We start from the raw sequence: 19,648 nt of genomic DNA, 5'->3' as shown, positions 1-19,648 counted from the left end.
AAATATGATGGATCTCTCAATAAGTTTCAGAATATCGAAGTTCTTCATTCCAAATCTATTTCCACTTTCATTTTTTGAAACAGAAAATATGCACCAAAAGAGTGAATTTCAGTTTTTCCAATTTTATGAAACACGTCCAACGTTGCTTTTTTAAACCGCACCCTACTGGGGACAGCTGGAGTTAAATGGACTCGTACAAATATTTTAACAGTAGTTTCTCGAGGTAATGAAACACTTTTTTCCTATACCATTTTTTCCGATTCGACCCTGATAAAAAGATATAGCCATTTTAAGTTTTCATATAATGAGCTGTGCCACCCTTGGAAAAACAGAATTACCTTCAGAATAACTAGCTAAATATGTGGATCTTTTAAACAGAGTTGTATTCAGCCAAAGTTCCGAATTTCTCAAATTTCACAGATATTTTTCATTTTTGAACATCAAATAACTCAAAAACGGCGCATTTTACGAGAAAATGTAAAGAATACTTTTATTTTACAAAACGTTCAAATATTTATTAGATAGCGCCCAACTTAGTCTCAAGAGTTGGGTTCTTTGAATCTTTCGTATTTTCATGGTACGTAATGGTCCTAATGAGAAAACTGGAAAACTTGGGTCATGTGTTCGAAAAAGATTCATCAAATAAATGAAAAACTGCATTCCGAAATTCATTCCATTCGATAAAACCGTTTGTGAGATAGAACTAAAAATAACATTTTTTTATGGTTTTTCAACAGCCTGTATATTTTAAACTGAGCCGATTCGGAAAAAATGGCAAGGGAAAAAAGTGTTTCTTTTGACCTCAAGAATCTATTGTTAAAATATTGGTACGGTTCAGAGAGTCAACCTTTTCACCAATCAACACCCCTCCACGCATAAATGAATAGATTTTTTTCGGTATTGTCTCGGGAATACTTGTGGATGTTTATTTCCCAAGGCCGTTGGAACTCTGCTCCCAAACTTTGGCAGCTCATAACTCATCCCTCAAACACCCACTCGGTTGAACGCATAGTTTCGAGAGCAAACTTACAAAAGCATTGTTTTAATTAAAACGTGAGCACGAACCCCCGTGCGAAGATCGCGTAGTGAGGCAGGACGTGAGCGAGCATCTGGCAATTCTGTCGACTTTCCATCAGCCCATCCACATTGCAACACATTACCCGAAGCCAATTTGAACCGCACCTCGACCGAAACCAATTATAATCATTTAGTTCAAATGTCAGTTCTCGTCGATTAGTTGGGTTTACTGCAAATAACCCACGGCTTACGGATGTGTGGATTATCGGCTGGATATTGTTTGGATTGAAATTAACCATGAACAAATATGTTTCGAAAGACGACCAATTTGACGTAATCAGTTTAGGGGGGCGCACAAACTAGTGCCCTTTCGATAGGCTGAACCTGTCAGGTGGTATGTTGACGTGGAACTTTTCACAATGAATTTGACCGAAAAAAACCTTCTTTTCTACAGAAAAAACAAGGGAAACCTTGAAGATAGCTCTTGAAACAAGAGCCAGAATGAGACAGAAACGTATCCTCTTGCAATGATGTGTTTCATCAGCTGGCACTGGATCTAGGTTGCTTAACCTTACTCAGAAGTATTATTGTGGGTTTACGCAGAGTTCCTAAGAACTAAGACCTATAAAAGGAACGTTCTCTTTGGCAGATCCCGTCCCGTGATCGTCATCTACCAATTAGATTGGCTCATTTCATAAGTCTTAGCAAATTACGCGTTTTCCAAGTCTGTATCAACTCAAGAGTGACCACGATCACACTTACCAGGATGTATTGATATCTAGTTAGCCTAGACCAGTTCCATGCATAAAAAAAACCTTGATTTGAAAACGTTATAGCCTTTTTAAACCGAATTGTTACTATGGATGAGACTTGGGTACATTTCTACGATCCAGAAACAAAGCAACAATCGATGGAATGGCGACACTCTGGTTCTCCAAGACCTAAGAAGTTTCGTGTCCAAAAATCTGCTGGAAAAGTTCTTGCTTCAGTTTTTTGGGATTGTCATGGAGTAATCATGATTGATTTTTTGGATAAGGGTAGAACAATAACCGGAGATCACTATTCGACATTACTGACCACTCTACGGGAAAAATTAAAGAGAAAAGACGCGGAAAGCTATCTAAAGGTATTTTGTTCTTGAAGGACAACGCCCCTGCACAGAAATCTCATGTTGTCATGCAAAAAATTTGTGATTTAGGGTTCGAATTACTAGAACACCCCCTTTATTCACCAGATTTGGCTCCATCCGACTATCATCTCTTTCCTCAACTGAAAAAAAGTTTAAAAGGTCGTAAATTATCTTCCAAAGAGGAGGTAATAAAAGCTGTGGAGGTCTGGTTTGCAGAGCAAGAAGAAACATTTTTTTTTGAAAGGTCTAGAGACGTTGCAGGTTCGCTGTAATAAATGTATCCAATTAAGAGGAGAATATGTTGAGTAATAAAATATTTTGACATTGAAATTTAGTTTGGTTCTATAGTAGGCTAAGAATTTTTCAAGATATCCTTGTATTGCTTACTTTTTTATTGTATTACAGGTACTTTTCTCCTTTCAAATCCTCTGTTAAGGGCACATGAATATTCCAATTCCAATATTTGATATGAGGCCATTGTGGCTTAGTTCCCGTAACATAATTCGAATAGGAAAAGTTTCGCAGGGACGTACAACAAGGGGGGAAACTGGCAAAGCCGGTAACGCGAAACAGCTTATTATTGAATTTAGGAGAGATTCCCCAAATTAAATATTCCATTTTATTATGCGAGGTCGCAAGGAAAGCAGGACGAGAAATAACCCACTCAAATTACTAGGCAGATTTATCTTCCAGCTATTGTTAGTATCATGCAAATGACTTTCCAGTTTTTCCACGCCAGCTCTGTCGCCCTAGCGGTCGTTAGCGAGTTTTCTTTCCTCGGTTCATCTCTGGGATTTGCTAGGAATGCCTGACTCGATTTGCGTACGAATTTGGGTGTAGGTAAGTGAGGAAAAATACCTCCGGGAATCGGACAGAACTCGCTATGGGTGGTTTGATTCGAAGTTCTCACATTGATAGACTGAACAGTTGCCAATAAACCTCAACTGCCCTATGCCAACAAATATCTTTTAAAATCTCGATAAGTTGCACACATATTATTATCCACCCAATAAAAAAAAATCTCAATTGCTCTCTGTAATACGAGCCGTGAAAATAAGTTTGATAGATCATTTACTTTCCAGATACTCCAAACACTCACTTGAGGATCGAAAAAACCCCATCCATTCATCTTGTATCTTAGGGGAAATTATTCCAAGTATCTTTCGGGTAAGTTAAAGTTACAAAACAGCCATTAATTTGGGGGATACTTAGATTGGTTTTGTTATTAATCACCTTCTTTCGCTCTGGAGTGTGTAGGTTTCCATTTAGTTGCAGTTTCTATCGAAAAACTAGGAATTTCCTCAAAACTTTATCAGTCACAGCATAAAATGAGATAATTCGAGATATGTATATGGTATTCTCAGAGAAAGAATGAAAAGAAGGCGTTTTTCTACTTCTTCAATTTGCTGCAAAAAATCACCAGAAAAAAGTACATTTAAAAAAGTCTCTACAGTTGTTTCAAAGGCAATTGTAATTGTAGCATTGATATATAGTACATAGAAATTCATCTTTGGGAGGAAAATAAGAATTTTCATTTTCTTGTTTTCACTGCAAAGGCGATTTAACAGAAATACTGTCAATAAACTCCCCTTCGTACGCCCCTGCCTATTCCCATTATTTTTCCATGAGTACCCACTTATTGAAAACGAAAATATTAAATTGTTCCACCGATTCTGTCAAACAACTTTTTCCGTTCCCATCGACAACCCATTTCTTCGTTTTCCACCGGTGCTACATATAAATAAGGGACAGCCCAATCCCTCACGAGAAACTCGGAGAAAAAAAAACTGATAGCAAACACCATTACTCACAATAAAATACCGGGCCCGTTTTTCCTGTTTGATTTGTTTCCAATCTGATGGATTGCCATACACCGAAGAACTTCTTTTAACATTTCGGGTTTCCGATGAAAAATCTTCGAACGTTTATCAATCTCTGGCGAATATTAAAGTTCCCTGTTCAGTACGGACAGGCGATTATTTCTGAGGGACGGAAGGGTGAACATTTGGGGGGTAGGCCGGTCTGAAAATATCGACAGGCATTTGGAAAAGGACGCGTAACCATACGTCGTTTTCCATAGTCGAGAAGCTGTAACCACACGAGGTGTTTCATCCAGAATGAAGCTTCGTATTTGACACATTACTGAATTCGAGAGAAAACTTTTTGCACAACTTTTACTCACCCTGTATACTCACAAAACGGCAAGGATGTTGTTAACCACATTCCCAATCAACAACTTCCATTGTGAATGAAACCATTACCGAAAGATCATGTTTCCATTGTCCAATTATTATAATTTATTCTTCATGATTGCGCAACTTACCTGAAGCATGTTCAGTTCGTTCCTAAATTGCGTTTCAGAAGAACATTAACTCCCCTTCTGATATCAAACGAGCCATTGCACAGTTCCTTCCTAATTACGTTTATTTATAATGGCATGAATATGTATGGCGACAAGAATAAAACAGCTAGCATAACGCGATTTCCATGGAGGTACAAAATTGCCCCAACACCACCTTGTGATTACGAAATTATGACCTGACTAGGGCCATCGAAACGAAATTTGGGTGCGAAGTGTGAAGTTTGGAACGCGTTATGGAAATGGAGCTTCTATGATCAATATAGCCATTAATTCAAACACAAGGTCAAGCACTACAGGGCCCTTCTAGTTTCTAGCTACATTGATGCAAATATAGGCTAGCGTTGATATTTTATCGATGGTTTTCCTCATCCTGTTCTGACTTGCTTTGGCACTCCAGACTATTGCCTCATAAGTGATTATCGGTCTCAAAACCATGACACATATATTGACAGACAGATTTCTGCACACCATCCAGGCTTTCTTTACATTTACAATCTCAGAAGGCTTTTACTGTCTAGGGTTATTTCCATACATTAATTAGATTGAGTCTTTGACATAACATTCAGAATTCTAGCCAAATCTATGACACTTCACATCTGTGGATCTGTTAAACAGAATTGCATTCAGCCAAAGTTTATTGTTTTTCAACAGCCTGTATCTTTTAAACCGAGCCGATTCGGAAAAAATGGTAAATGAAAGTGTTCATTTTGTCCTCAAGAACCTACTGTTAAAATATTTGTACTAGTCAAAGACTCACCCTGTATAAATGGGAGTGCCGAAGGAAACTCAATGAAATAGGCAAGAACAACAAGGTCTCTTTAGTCTGGCTTCCATGTCACTCTGGGATCAAAGGACCAACATGCTTGCCAGAAAAGGAGCACAAATGTCAATTACTGGCCCAGAGTCTTTCTGTGGAATATGAAAATGCACCTATAAGAAGTATCTGTAGAAAGAAGAAACCAAAAAGTGAACACTCTCGAAAAATCTTCCAGGAATGGATTATTCCAAAAAATTTCGCTGGAATTCCAACACTGCAAGGCCCAAGAAGTATTTGGATCTGAGTAAGAATAAGTCACGCCTCTTCATTGGCTTCCTCAGAAGACATTGCCAGCTTAGGAAGCATATGATCACAAACTGATGAGAGTAAATTATAAGGAGAAGAGGAGTAAACTTCCTGTTCATCAGGCCTCGCCATTACAAGCCTGAGCATGGAATGTCTTCGATAGGAGGAATGAGCACTTAGCCACCTTGAAGCCCTTTCAGAGATCTTTTTTCAGATACTGGAGTTCATTGGAACTCTAGAAAGGGAGACGTAGGTATATGGCACAATATAGGACCTTGAGGTCACAGTGAAATGTAACCTCCTTATAGAGTTCAGAACTCTATGTTTTCTCCATTTGGAGAGATGGATTTTTAGAGCAGGAAGTTTCCTCTTTCGACTAAATGGGGTTACTGTGATCCTGGTTGTGGTCTAACCATAGTAGTAACTCAACTAAAACTAGTCACCCTTGTCAAAAGATGCGAAACGAATGCAAAAAAAAATCAGATTGGTAATAACCGTCTGCACCCCTTCCCCTATGGCGCCACCCAACGACAACCCCATTTTCCGGCAACAAAATCCAGATAGCGTCGGATCTTATTGTCAGCGAGAACCGCAACCGGCTGTAATATCGCTCAAATGAGAAATTCTCAATAATTTCTCCACCGTTCACAAGTGGAATAATGAAAAGGAAAATCAGCGGAAACTCAACTTCATTTGCGCGCGCGGTTCAATGGGGGCCCGAGTAACAGCTGGCTCATGAAAATCTCATCAAAACGGCTTTCAGCGGATTCCGATTTCTCCCGTTCACTACGCGGCGCAAATACAGAAATAATTACATAAAAGCGCATTAAAGCCTCATACGGGACTAATCTGCCCGAAATTACAACTCCGGGAAATCGTACATATTTCGCTGATATGGAGTGAATACGGCGGTGGTGGTGGTTTTCTCTACGCGACCCCCGTTTCCTACGTTCAGCGCATATTTCGTATGATTGAACAGACGAGTGCTGCCCGATCCGTAGATTCAGCAGTTTCTAGAGGCAGAAAATCGGGCAAGGGGATCTTGGTTGTACTTCGGGCAAGTCAGCCACGGATTCAGCTCAAGATGTTTGTTATTGCCGACCTCCCGCGTCGCTTTGAAGCCACCCTGTCCAAATAATCTACTCAGGTTATTGCCACCTGAATAATACTGCTGACAACATTACTCCCTACTCAGCTGAACTGCACTTATCGAATTATTCGTATTGTTGTACGTTTTCGTATTACACACACGAAAAATGGCCCTCAAGACTACTGGTTCAATTAACTGTTATGTTAAGTTAAGAAACTAATTTTTGTATGTTTATGTTTTTTTTGCGAGGTCAGTAAGTGTAGTTAGTAGAACGTGTATCTAATCCTGGAAGCCTTCTGTCTGGAAACTGCGACCATGTAGATCTTTTGTTCTCTACCCTACTCATTCATAGGAACCCAAGGAGGTCGTCAATTGTGTTGATAAAACCGATAACATCCTTAGGAGCCTTGGCTGTTACCTCGTGAATATCCAGGACCCCACATGGAAGGTTCTTAGGGCAGCCAGATCTAGACACTTGCATACCATGTGTTCAGCTGTTTCTGCTTTTGATTCACAGACCCTACAAATAGACCCTACAAATATCATCTACTGACTTTCGCAGTCAGTAGTCCCACCATCACCCGAAGCTCAGTTTGTGACAGGTTCAGCAGCTTTCTTGTATAGGTCGGTGAAATCATCAAGAATTTCTTTGACCAAGTAATTCCAGGAATGTTTATCCAGAGGGTTGTCTGTTGCTCAACTCCCATTGTTGGACTGTTGCCTTATATTGGTCTTTTCAGAGCCCACAGAAAGGCCCAGGTCCAGCAGGCGTTAACCTTGATTTTTTTTGCAAGTTTAATGGCTTTTTCATTTCCCTCAACACCACAAGGCCCTGGTACCCATAATAGAGTCAATTTATTGCCTCTGGCCAGTTGCTTTATGGTGTTACGGCACTCCCATGTCAGCAGGAGGAGGTTGAGTCCATTTGATTCAATTTCTCCATATGTCCAACCCAGTTTCCGGGTAAAAGATTCTCGCTAAGGGATATTGTTATTGCTTTTGGCAAGCAAGGTATCTATTGTTATAAGTCCTAGAATGTTTGTCAAAATGTTGAACTGATATTTTATAATTACATGAAAATGAATGGGACAAAATTTGATGACTTAATTAACTTGTTTCATAACCCTGTATCAAGTTTCAACACGTTCTCCATATCGATTTCAGACGTTGAATTAAAACAAATTGGAATATTCAGCGAAATTACCCTGCTTTCATGAATACATTATTAACTAGTGTCTCTGTAAGCGTTATCGATCTTTTTCGTTGATTTCTGGAAAAAACTCACCATTAAAAATACTTCAGGCTCCAAAGGCCATTCTTTGTTATCGCCTGAATAGCAAAAATAACGTATCCTGTACGCAATCGATATCAGTAGAAAAATAAAGATCTAGATTCGTCTGCAACGAAAAGTGGTCAAAGTTCCCCCCCAAGTTTCGGTTCCTCATTCTCAATTTAACTCCTCCACGACAAGGATCCATCATCGGACCTGAGCACAACCTTGTACGCAAGTTCTAGAACTATAAATCGATAGGCCATCTGGGAATAATCGCCTCAAATATTCCACCGCATCATTTTCAATTTATCCCCGTCCATTCAAGGGGGAAAAGTGTGGTGAAATTGGCCCTAAGACAAGGATTACTCCACCACCCCCTTGTGCTCTGCGTGGACGGAAAGCGACGCAATCTGAATATCATACCAATTTCAGGGCTTATCGATTCGGTCATCGTGATCCCATCATTCTTTGTCCCTCGGTTTATTGTTGTTGATATCGTTCTGTCTCCCGGTTTTGCTATTGTTCGGAGGATTGGTCACATAGCTGGTCCGTCCTGGATTCACGTGTCATGTGAATCACCCGGCCAAAGATTATAGAGTTAGGTTAGGTTACCTAACTCTATAATCTTTGCTCCTGGCTAGATCTCCCTCTGTTAAGCAGGGCCGGATTAAGACTTGAAAAGGCCCTAAGTTATTCGAGATACTTCATGAGTAAAAAAATTATGATAATAGGTAGTGCCAGATATGATTTTTGGATCATACAAACATTGTTTCCAAGAAAAGCTTCTGAGGCTTCATTCATTCAATTCATTGCTGTATCCCGTTACCGGGAATTAATCTACAAAAAGACATAAAAAAGAACAGACTTATAATTTGTTGGAGCTAATTGCGACTGTGTGTTCTCCTGTGATTGAAGAGACCCTACAGATCCTTCCACACTCCGGGCATGGATAGTCACCAACCAAATCTTACCGCTGCTGTATTCTTCTCGAGTCTCCATTATAACTGTGTACCAAAGACCTCCACTGTGACCTGTCTAACGCTAGTTGTTCCCAGTTATGATTGGCATTAACTGATTTTAGGGATTGATGCAGTATATCCTCAAACCGCTTATACTGGCCTCCTGGTTTTCGGGCTCCCTCTGTGAATTCGTCATAGAGAGCTATTTTGGGGAGTCCTGTGTCTTGCATCCTCAGAATGTGGCCGCTCCATCTGAGTCGGGCCCTCGTTACTTGAGTCTCAATTGTTGTACAACTCGCGCGTTGCAAGACTTCTGCATTCGAAACTTTGTGGAACCATCTGATGTGCTTTATCTGTCTTAGATGACGTTGTTGCGTTTGTTAAAGCTGTTTAATATGTCGCCTGTAGGGCGTCCAGCTTTCGCTTCCGTAAAGAAGCGTTGGGAGGACGACTGCCCTGTAAACAGCTGTCTTGGTCTTCAGATTGAGGTCGTGATTTTGAAACACTCTATCCTTTAGCTTCCAGAATGCCCGTGATGCCGAATTGATACGGTTGTGTATTTCCGTGTCTAGGTTAGCCCTAGTATTTATGAAATAAAATTAAAAAATTAAAGGCTTAATGACAACAAGTCGTCCGTATTTTGCATCATCTTAAAACTTGGGAGACTGTTCACAAAATAGCTTGTTCCATCTCCTGGGAGTAAAAAAATTAACACTCCTTTTTGTGGTACCTTTATCGCTGATTAAATCTTAAGGAGGGAACAACTAACCCTTAACAAACCCCGTCGACTTCTTCGTTTCCCTTATAACCTCCGTGTCCCGACACCCATGCCCGAGCTTAATAATATGAAGGAAGGCAAAAAACCTGTACGCCGTGCAAACGACAAAACCGCCCCTAAATTTCTCCCTATCCCGTGGTGGCGTATCATAAATTTCATAATTCGACTGCTCCAGAATGCGTCTAACGGAATTAAGTTCTTGATTTCGTAGTGGAGAAACCGCATCAACATGCAAGGGAGTTCTCCGGGATGTTCCTGTTTCTTATTCTCTTTCAGCCGCCATTGCAGAATATCAGCCGGTATTCAGCCAGCGTTGGCCTGGCGGAATATATTCTGCTTTCCGCCGGATATTTTATGTCGGCCATTCTGTGATGTAGATAGAGGCCGAAGGCGCTTTAACTCCCGGCGAATATGACGGGTAATTGAAAAATTTGCATATTGTACGAACCTCCTCCAGAAATATGTACATGGAGTGATTTTTTTTTCGATCCGGCATCGTTATAAATATTGATACGGTTCGTTTGGTGCGGTGAATTCTTTAGATTGTCAGGCTTCGGCGTACAAAAGGTACCTAAGTGGCTGATCGATTTGCTGAGAAGAAATCAACTGTGAGAAGTGTGATATTTCAACAGCAGATTCCTGAGGTCGAAAGAAATACTTTTTCTCTTTACCATTTTTTCAAATTCGGATCGGTTGAAAAGATATAGGCGGTTGAAAATCCTCTGCAGTTACATACGTGGGTACTTTCGGTAGAATTTACTGTTCACTTGCATACAAGATAATTTCTGCCGTTTTCTTGACAAATTCTGTAGAGAATTCTCCAGGGAATTTTCGGCTCCTCCAGAAATATGTACATGGAGTGATTTTTTTTTCATCTGGCATCGTTATAAATATTGATACGGTTCGTTTGGTGCGGTGAATTCTTTAGATTGTCAGGCTTCGGCGTACAAGAGGTACCTAAGTGGCTGATCGATTTGCTGAGAAGAAATCAACTGTGAGAAGTGTGATATTTCAACAGCGGATTCCTGAGGTCGAAAGAAATACTTTTTCTCTTTACCATTTTTTCAAATTCGGATCGGTTGAAAAGATATCGGTTGTTGAAAATCCGTGGATACTCTGCAGTTACATACGTACTTTCGGTAGACTTTACTGTTCAGTTTTCATAATGAGCTAGGCCACCCCTTCAGAAAAACAAGCTAAATCTATGACACTACTCATCTGTGGATCATTTGAACACAATTACATTCAGCCTAAGTACCCAATTTACGAATTTACTCTAAATTTTGTTACAGTCGAAAATTCTCTGGAGAATTCTCTACAGAATTTGTCAGAAATTGGGTCCTTTCGTTTGCATAAAAATTGTAGCACTTTTCTACACTCGATTTGATTTACACCAGTGTAGAGCAAGTGAAGTGAAGAAGACATAGTCAAAAGGAGATGTAGATGAACTACACCTCCTCTACACTGGTGTAAATCAAATCGAGTGTAGAAAAGTGCTACACTTTTTATGCAAACGAAAGGACCCAATTTCTGACAAATTCTGTAGAGAATTCTCCAGAGAATTTTCGACTGTAACAAACAGGATTTAGAGTAAATTCGTAAATTGGGTACTTAGGCTGAATACAATTGTGTTCAAATGATCCACAGATGAGTAATGTCATAGATTTAGCTTGTTTTTCTGAAGGGGTGGCCTAGCTCATTATGAAAACTTTAAGTGGCTATATCTTTTTATCAGGGCCGAATCGGAAAAAATGGAACAGGAAAAAAGTGTTTCTTTTGACCTCGAGTATCTACTGTTGAAATATATGTACGAGTCAAACATTCAAGTCTTGTTGGAAGTTCGATGTGGAGTCTCGGTTAAAATGCCCTTGTCGATTGTTGATTGCTTTGAGGGATTACATCATGATCTGGAGGTCTATTGTGTCCCTCATCAGAGCTGTTCTCGAAGCTACACGATCTACAGCACTTCGTCCAGTTCCAGAGTTCTAATGAATCGAAATCTGGGATGTATTCAAGGCATTCCGCCAAATCAAGAGTGTTCCTCTTACAGTTTCTTCCTCTTTCTTGTCGGTGCATTGTTCTTAAACATTTTTTGACCCTTCCTATCTTGTCATAATTCTTGCCTATTTCAACCAAGTTTTGTTTAGTATGAGTATGTTGAATACTGGATGGATTTTTGTCGAATATAGAAACAAGAAGGCTGTTAAAGAAGAGCTAGGGGTACAACACGTGTCAGAAGATTGCAACCTTAGGCTTTTGGGTCTACGAGTCTACTTCATGTCCACAAAGTCGGTTGTGGACCAATGATTTGCAGTGCATGGTTCCTGTTTACTAACAACTCTTCCAAAAAGATAATGTACGATCGAATTTAGCCAGAATTACTTTGTATCATTCATTCTGAAGACAATTTGACAGGTAGATTTCGTAGAAATCGAAAATTGCATCCCAACTTGGAGAGCTTCAAAAGACGAGGCATTTTTTCGAGATGGAATTCGAAATCAGCCTGATAGGTACAGAAAAGTAGTAGCTAGCGATGGAGAACACTGAAACTTTAAATGATCTGCTCATTTTGTTCTGGAATGAATGCTTTTTTGACCATAAAAAATGGACCGAACTTCATAATTCGTCCTCCTGTTATATTTACTCTCTACATTGCTTTAGTAATGAATTTTTCGTTGATTTCTCTGTGCTCATCAAGCATTGGGCATCTTTATTGAAGGCGTTAAATCCCCAGACCAGTGCTTTGCTGATTTTTCTTCATACAACCCCCGGATCAGTCTGTATTTTGTAAAATCCCAACCGACCCACATTAGCATACGAAGTTTGGGTGCCCGAATCCAGAAATTTCAGTCGATTCGAATAAGAGTGTGTATCCACTATCCAGCCACCCATCAGGCAACGATATATACACAGAGGAACGTAATGTTTCACTCAGAAAGCATTCAAATAAAGCCACTTCCGAACCTGATGTGAAATTCGGGAACAATGGGCATTAGATTATGCAGACGGTTTCCCGCTCTCGTGGGTTCCGAGTGAAAATTCATGTTAGCCAGGGGCAGGCAGGAAGTTTGTCATAAGCATCGAACAGCACCCTTTCCAGGCCCGCACATTCGAACGTGATAAAGGCCCAATAAGGGCAATTCTGCGGACTGGAACGATCCGGACGCTGGCGATTCCTGGACTGAAATGACATTCCGACGGGGAATCGAACGGTATTGAAAAACGCCAATCAATCGAACAGTTTTCCTTCGGGACTTTTTTTTTAGTCGATCCGGCGTGTTCTCAAGGTCTCCCCGACCGGCTGTTCCTGCAGGACGAGGGGGCAAAACATCGCGTTTGTGCGGCGTGACCAGGAGGACTGGGATGTGGGTCTAATTTTTTTTAGTTTCTTTTGGTTCTTTCGAAAATGGAGGGATCAGATGTGTGGCCATCTGAAACTATTTCAGTACACTCGAAACTTCTGGCGATTTCACTTGTGGTGGTTGTCACTGAATGACATTGTCATCCCAAAAAGATGGGGTCAGTTAAAACTTGCTCAAGACCGAACGGTTGCGCCGAGATGGATGAAATTCTCAGATTTATTACTAGAAGAGTTGCTCTTTCAGAATATGTATCACATATAGATCTACAATTATTCCCGGGTAAAAAGCTACTCGAACGTTGACCTTCCAAAAATTCTCAAAAAGATGGGGTCAGTTAAAACTTCCTCAAGACCGAACGGTTGTACCGAGATGAATGAAATTCTCAGGTTTATTACTAGAAGAAATGCTCTTTCAGAATATGTATCACATTTATATCTACGATCATTTGTCTGAATTAAAACTACTCGAACGTTGACCTTTTGAAAATTCCGAAAAAGATGGGGTCAGTTAAGACTTCCTCAAGACCGAACGGTTGTGCCGAGATGGATGAAATTCTCAGATTTATTACTAGACGAGGTGCTCTTTCAGAATATGTATCACATTTATATCTGCGATGATGTTTCTGGGGGATACGAGTCTCGAAAGACCTTCGAAAAACTCCCAAAAATAGAATTGATGTAGCCCATACTTGATGAAAATTCATAACTGAACTTGAAACACGTGTTTCGCTATCACAGGTAGTCAAATAGCTGATTTCAGCTCTTTGTCAATATAGAATTCAATAATTTGCCATTCATTTTCCCCTAGAACTCATGGTTGCAGAGCTGCCAATCAATAATATCGAATTTAGCCCACCCTGTACATATAAATCACCTGGAAAATCCCAGTTCCCCAATTCTTAATTGGAAACGATAAAAGGAACGAAACCAAAATTATTCACAGCTTCGTATGGAAGCCATCTCCACTCTCCCATCATTCGCTTCCTCCTCATTTCGTCACGTTCATCTTTTTCCTTTTTTTTTGAGGAACTGGTAATTAAAACTCGGAATCCTCTAATTGAACTATGAGTATGCGGGATGGTGCATTCGGAGTATTCATTCTGGCCGAAATAACGTTTTTGTCGCAACGTTCATGTATATGAGTTCGTATAATCTGGACGTGCTCAAGAAAATTACCATAATGAAATACATCCCTAATTAAAATCTCGTGCGAAGTTTGCGTCCCAGGAACTTCAGTCCGCGACGCTGGAAAATGATGAAGTGATACTCGATGGAAATACTGGGGGGTGCAGAAAAGTTTTGGTGACTTCAGAAGAGGGCAGCTAAATTATATCCTTTCTGCTCTGTCGGAATCAAATGATAGAATGAGTAGTAATTATTAGAAATATAAGTATTATTTACCAAGTATTCACAAAACAGTACCTACTTATTTCAGTCTAGTATGAGGTTTACACCATTGCTTTTAGGAATAGAAACATAGTTCAGTAAAAAAACAAGGGTGCACATGTTTTTGTGAATACCCTGTAACCAGAGGCACAGTTCATCCATCCTAAGACTATCCCTCTATCCATCCTGAATAGAGAATAACCTCAAATAACTCTAGAATATCAGTAAAGTCATAATATGATCAGTCACATCAAAAGTCGATGGCACTTGGAAACCAATTCCTAATTTTTTTCAGATAATATGTATACACCCTTCAAATTAAAAGTTAATTTGATTCCTGAGGTATTGAAAGTGCCTGTTTGGTCCCTCAAATGAGGGACCTATTTACACTCTGAAACGCATAAATTATCATCAAGAAACTTATCCCTTTTTTTCTTCCAGGAATGCCATACAAAATAACGTCTGACAAGAGCGACCTGATTGCATTATGAATCAATGGTTTCATTTTGGTCCAACGGTTGCTCTGCTGCTAACCTGGTGCTTTCAAACCACCGCCACCTTCAAACAGCAAGGTAAGAAAATATGAAATTTAGCAGGAATCCACAGGCTGCTCAGTTTGAACTGCGAAATTATCTGATTGGGTGATAAGGATACTGATTAATAAGTTCTCCACATAAAGAATGGCCCTTATAAAACAGTTCAGCCGAATATTGGTGGCAATATTTAACGTACACTAATCAAAAATGCTTTATCGAAAAACAACATAAGACTGTGGCTTATTTCTCAGCCTCAAGACACAAAATAACAACCTATTCTACGTTGTCATTCTCAACATCCAAGAATGTTGTTGGTTGTTGTTCTCTCCTACCAAATGCAAACCCAAAGTGATAACTTATCTTAAACAGATATACTGATCTTTTCGATCATTTCAGAACGTTGTTGTGGTGTTGAAAATCCTGGGTTGTTTGCAAAGGTATCTTTGGTTGTTTGTCATAATCTAACCTATAAAAGTGCCGAATTTAATTCTCATTACTTATACTTATATGTACTAGGAAAGGGTAAGCGGTAAGCCATTGGAGCAGACGATTCTGGAAACCTAAAATGATCTGAAAAATTAATACCAACTAAGTTCAGTATTGGAAATTTCGTTTAATTCGAATTAGAGGAAGACCCCAAAGATCCAACTTTACAAAGTTACGAATACTCGCTCCAGTGATCAGAAATTGGTGTGAATCCCCCAATTTCGAACAGTGCTTCAGGTTTAGTACCCAAGCCGGCCAACCAGAAATTCCACAATGGACGATTCGATACTACAAATTCTCTATCACATTTTAATCTGCCCCTTTACGACCCCTGTTTATTATTGAAATGTGGAAATTATCCAATATTGATTATTCAATTTGCCGAAAATCCCGACGGGGTATCAGAAACGGCAGAAACTAATCCCATCCCATAATAGTATTTGGTCCGCCAGTCCCACATCCATATTGCTGAAATTATTTATACATTCCTGTTTGCAGGAACGAGTTCAACAACAAACAATCGAAATGCAAGTCTCCCGATACGCTAGTCCCGAAGGAAAATATTTACATATTCCATAATCTCACGCACATAATCTTGGAGCCAATTTGTCTTTGTCGCGCTGTTCGATAAACAAAAACAGAGAGCAGACGAAACTTGCACCTCCTCCCTTATTTATCGCGGCAGCGTTGGAAGATGGAAATTTCGCCGAAGAGAAAAGTTTTATCGAAATTCGTGCTCAAAGAGCTTCGATTTAGGTATTGGGGATTACACTGGTTGGCTCGGATTTGTCGTTAGTTGTATGGGAGGTGATTGTAGATCATAGAAGGTTAAGCTATAGGTTTCTATAGGTGAGTCTTTGACTTGTACATATATTTCAACAGTAGATTCTTGAGGTCAAAAGAAACACTTTTTTCCTTCACCATTTTATCCGATTCGGCTCTGATAAAAATATATAGCCATTTCAAGATTGATGATCTGTGCCACCTCTGGAAAAACAAAATTACCTTCAGAATAACTAGCTAAATCTGCGACGCAACACATCTGTGGATCTTTTAAAAAGAGTTGCACCCAATTTTTCGAATTACTCGAAAACGATGAAAATATGAAGAGTACTTTCATTTTAAAAAACGTTCAAACATTCATTAGATATCGTCCAACTTAAGGTCCTTCCGTTTGCATAAAAAGTGTAGCACTTTTCTACACTCGATTTTAGTATTCGTTTGCTGATTGAATTTACACCAGTATAGAGGAGGTGTAGTTTATCTACATCTCCTTTTGACTATGTGTAGATAAACTACACTTCCTCTACACTGATGTAAATCGAATCGAGTGTAGAAAAGTGCTACACTATTTATGCAAACGAAAGGACCTTTAGAAAACTGTGGAAGACGTGGGTGATATCTTGTGTTATTTGAAGTTCTGTCTTACGAACGGTTTTATGGAATGAACTGAATTTCGGAATATAGTTTTTCATTTATTTGATGATTCTTTTTCGAACACAAGATATCACCCACGTCTTCCAGTTTTCTCATTATGACCCTTACGTACCATGAAAATACCAAAAAATCAAAGAATCCAACACTTGAAACTAATTTGAGCGCTATCTAAAGAATATTTGAACGTTTTGCAAAATAAAAGCATTCTTCATATTTTCTTGTATAATGCGCCGTTTTCGAGTAATTTGATGTTAAAAAAAGTATCTGTGAAATTTGAAAAATTGGGTGGTTTGGCTCAATAGAACTCTGTTTGAAAGATCCACAGATGTGTAGGGTCACATATTTAGCTGGTTATTCTGAAGGTTATCCTGTTTTTCCAGGGGTGGCACAGCTCATAATGAAAACTTAAAACGGCTATATCTTTTTATCAGAGCCGAATCGGAAAAAAATGGTATAGAAAAAAGTGTTTCTTTCGACTTCAAGAATATATTGTTGAAATAAAGTCGACTGTCGATAATTTGACACTCGATGAGTGGAATCTCTCGGTAATTTGAAGATCTTTCTAGGCCCCCTGAATAACACTCGATAAAATGAAAAAATCAAGGTATTTTGGTCCCCTCGGTAACCTGAAGTTGTGAGCAGTGGCATCTTGCATGTAGACACTCATTAATTTAAAATCAGGACTCCTAAACACTCTATAACTTGAAATCCCGTAGTCTTCTTTAGAATTGCCTTGAATTTGTTTTTTTTGTTATTATTTTATCTCGATTCTCCGTTGGTACCGAAGTTACCCTTAGAAGCTCTGTGAGCTTGTACGAGTTCGGAGAACCTGTTGTGTTACTGATTTTTCGACTTTTCCGAAGAAAAACGAGTGGAAGAAAGAATGAGGGAAGGAAGGTCTTCTTTTCAAAATCAACATTCACCTATCTTTCTTTATATGCGAACCCAGGTAAAGAAAAACACATCGTAAATGCTAACATTTATATACTTCTGATCACACTCTTGTTTATTTGAATTTCCTTCTACCTCCCTCTTTTTTATTCAAACTCTTATTATTTTGAACTCCCAGTAATTTGAATTTTTTCGTTGGTCCCTTGAGATTCCAATTATCAAGAGTAGACTGTATAGGGTACTCTAACAATTTGTCAAAATCAGCTGATTGTTCGTTACCGTGGGGCACATAAAGCTCTTTATTATCCCTATAAAGAGGCATTTCTGAAAAAGCTATATTCTTATCACTCTAATCTAACGTCTGGAAGAACATTTTTTCCAAAAACATGCACAAAACACAATACTCGACCAAAACAGCACGCGAATCAATGGGGGGAAAAGCTTGTGTGCCCCACGACAGCGAACGCTTAGCTTATTTTGACAAATCGTTAGAGTTCCCTATTGTAGTAGGCGACATAGGAAACAGTATGTACTCCTAAATTTGGATGGCGCATTCGCCAATTTGCAACCAAGACGTATTTTGAAATGTACATAACTTCTTGAGATTACATCGGGGAAGGATGGAAACTACACCTTTTTTACACCTTAAATTGAGCTTTCAAACACTTCAGGTTCCATCAAGGGTTTCGAAATGGCTTACAACTGACACTCTCTTGTTATAATAGTAGAGATTATTTGAATTTATCCAGCCTCAAATATCGAGAAATTATCATCTGAAACTCTGTCATGATTTATGATGGACGATTCCACTGTCAATTGGTCCACAACTAAGCTCACGCCATCTACAGAATCCCCATCATTGAATGCAACTCCTCACAGGACTTATCTTCCCGTCAGTACCTAATGGCTCGTAATTTCGAAGCATCCGCAACAGACTCACCTCCGAAACGTCAGGATCCCGATAAACTCGAGGACATTATCGGTTTCGAAATGACAAATACTTATTTCTCCGGCCAGACTTAAGGAACGTCGGTTCTGCGAACATAAAACATCGCGCGCGGCCCGGAATTAGAACTTCTATTATCCGGGATCTGGCCGACCGTGTAATTCCGTTAAGTTGAGGATTCGAAATGCGGTTGATTGAAGTGCCAATAGATCTCCCTTTGATGTTCGCATCCATCGATCGAGCGGCCCGCCGGCGATAAAGCTGATTAAACTCTTGTAAACCTCCATAAATCGGAATCTTCGCGCGCGTCAGATTTTGGGGTGGTTTTCCGGTCGCGGGACTTTTTGAGGCCGTGGAGTATCTTTGGGCCAACCTAAAAGGAAGTCAAGAGCTTTTGGTAGATCCCTCAAGTTCATTATCAACGCGGTCTCCCATCCAGGTAGTGTATTATCTCAACGCTGCTTGTCCTCGGAAAAATTCAAAATATTTTCGAAAATACAGATTCGATCAAGTTGAAAACTGGTACCGAGATCTTCAAGAAAGTTTTTAGAGCGCTTGTAGAATTTCTGCTTCATCCGGTGAATAGTTTCTGAAATCTCAATCATTTCAGATTATTTAAAGCCCAAAAAAGATGCTATTTCCACACTCATTTGAAGACGTGAATAATATCTTTTGGGAGACGGTTCCTAATCGTAAAATTGTATTGATTCAGGGAAATGCTCAATCTGAAAGCTCTCCACTCCGAAACGATGACTTGTAACACTTTCATATGAGACCACATCTTGGATCCTCCAAGCAGCCAAACGTTAAAAGGAAATTGTGTTTGTGAATTTATCGAAACTCCTAATTAACAACGACTTCTGCTTCCCCTTTTTGAGGTTCGATTCTGATTTTATCGCACATTATCTTCGAAATTAACGACTAGGTTCCACGC

At 39.5% G+C, this 19,648-nt stretch overlaps 1 protein-coding gene across 3 annotated transcripts in view; it reads left to right on the top strand.

Annotated features, from left to right (window-relative positions):
• Positions 1 to 19,648, top strand: part of LOC123313888 — a 62,891-nt gene that overhangs the window by 14,679 nt on the left and 28,564 nt on the right. For 2 of the 3 annotated variants that reach the window (XM_044898981.1, XM_044898982.1), the window contains exons 2-3: positions 3,229 to 3,313; positions 14,860 to 14,990. In XM_044898981.1, the coding sequence (XP_044754916.1) occupies positions 14,906 to 14,990 (85 nt within the window). In that variant the 5' untranslated portion in view covers positions 3,229 to 3,313; positions 14,860 to 14,905. The remainder of the gene's footprint in view (positions 1 to 3,228; positions 3,314 to 14,859; positions 14,991 to 19,648) is intronic. The other variant, XM_044898983.1, reaches the window with a different exon arrangement.

The sequence above is a fragment of the Coccinella septempunctata genome, chromosome 5 (assembly GCF_907165205.1).
Source record: "Coccinella septempunctata chromosome 5, icCocSept1.1, whole genome shotgun sequence".
NCBI classification, from domain to species: Eukaryota; Metazoa; Arthropoda; class Insecta; order Coleoptera; family Coccinellidae; genus Coccinella; species Coccinella septempunctata.
This window is presented reverse-complemented; position numbering and strand designations above follow the sequence as displayed.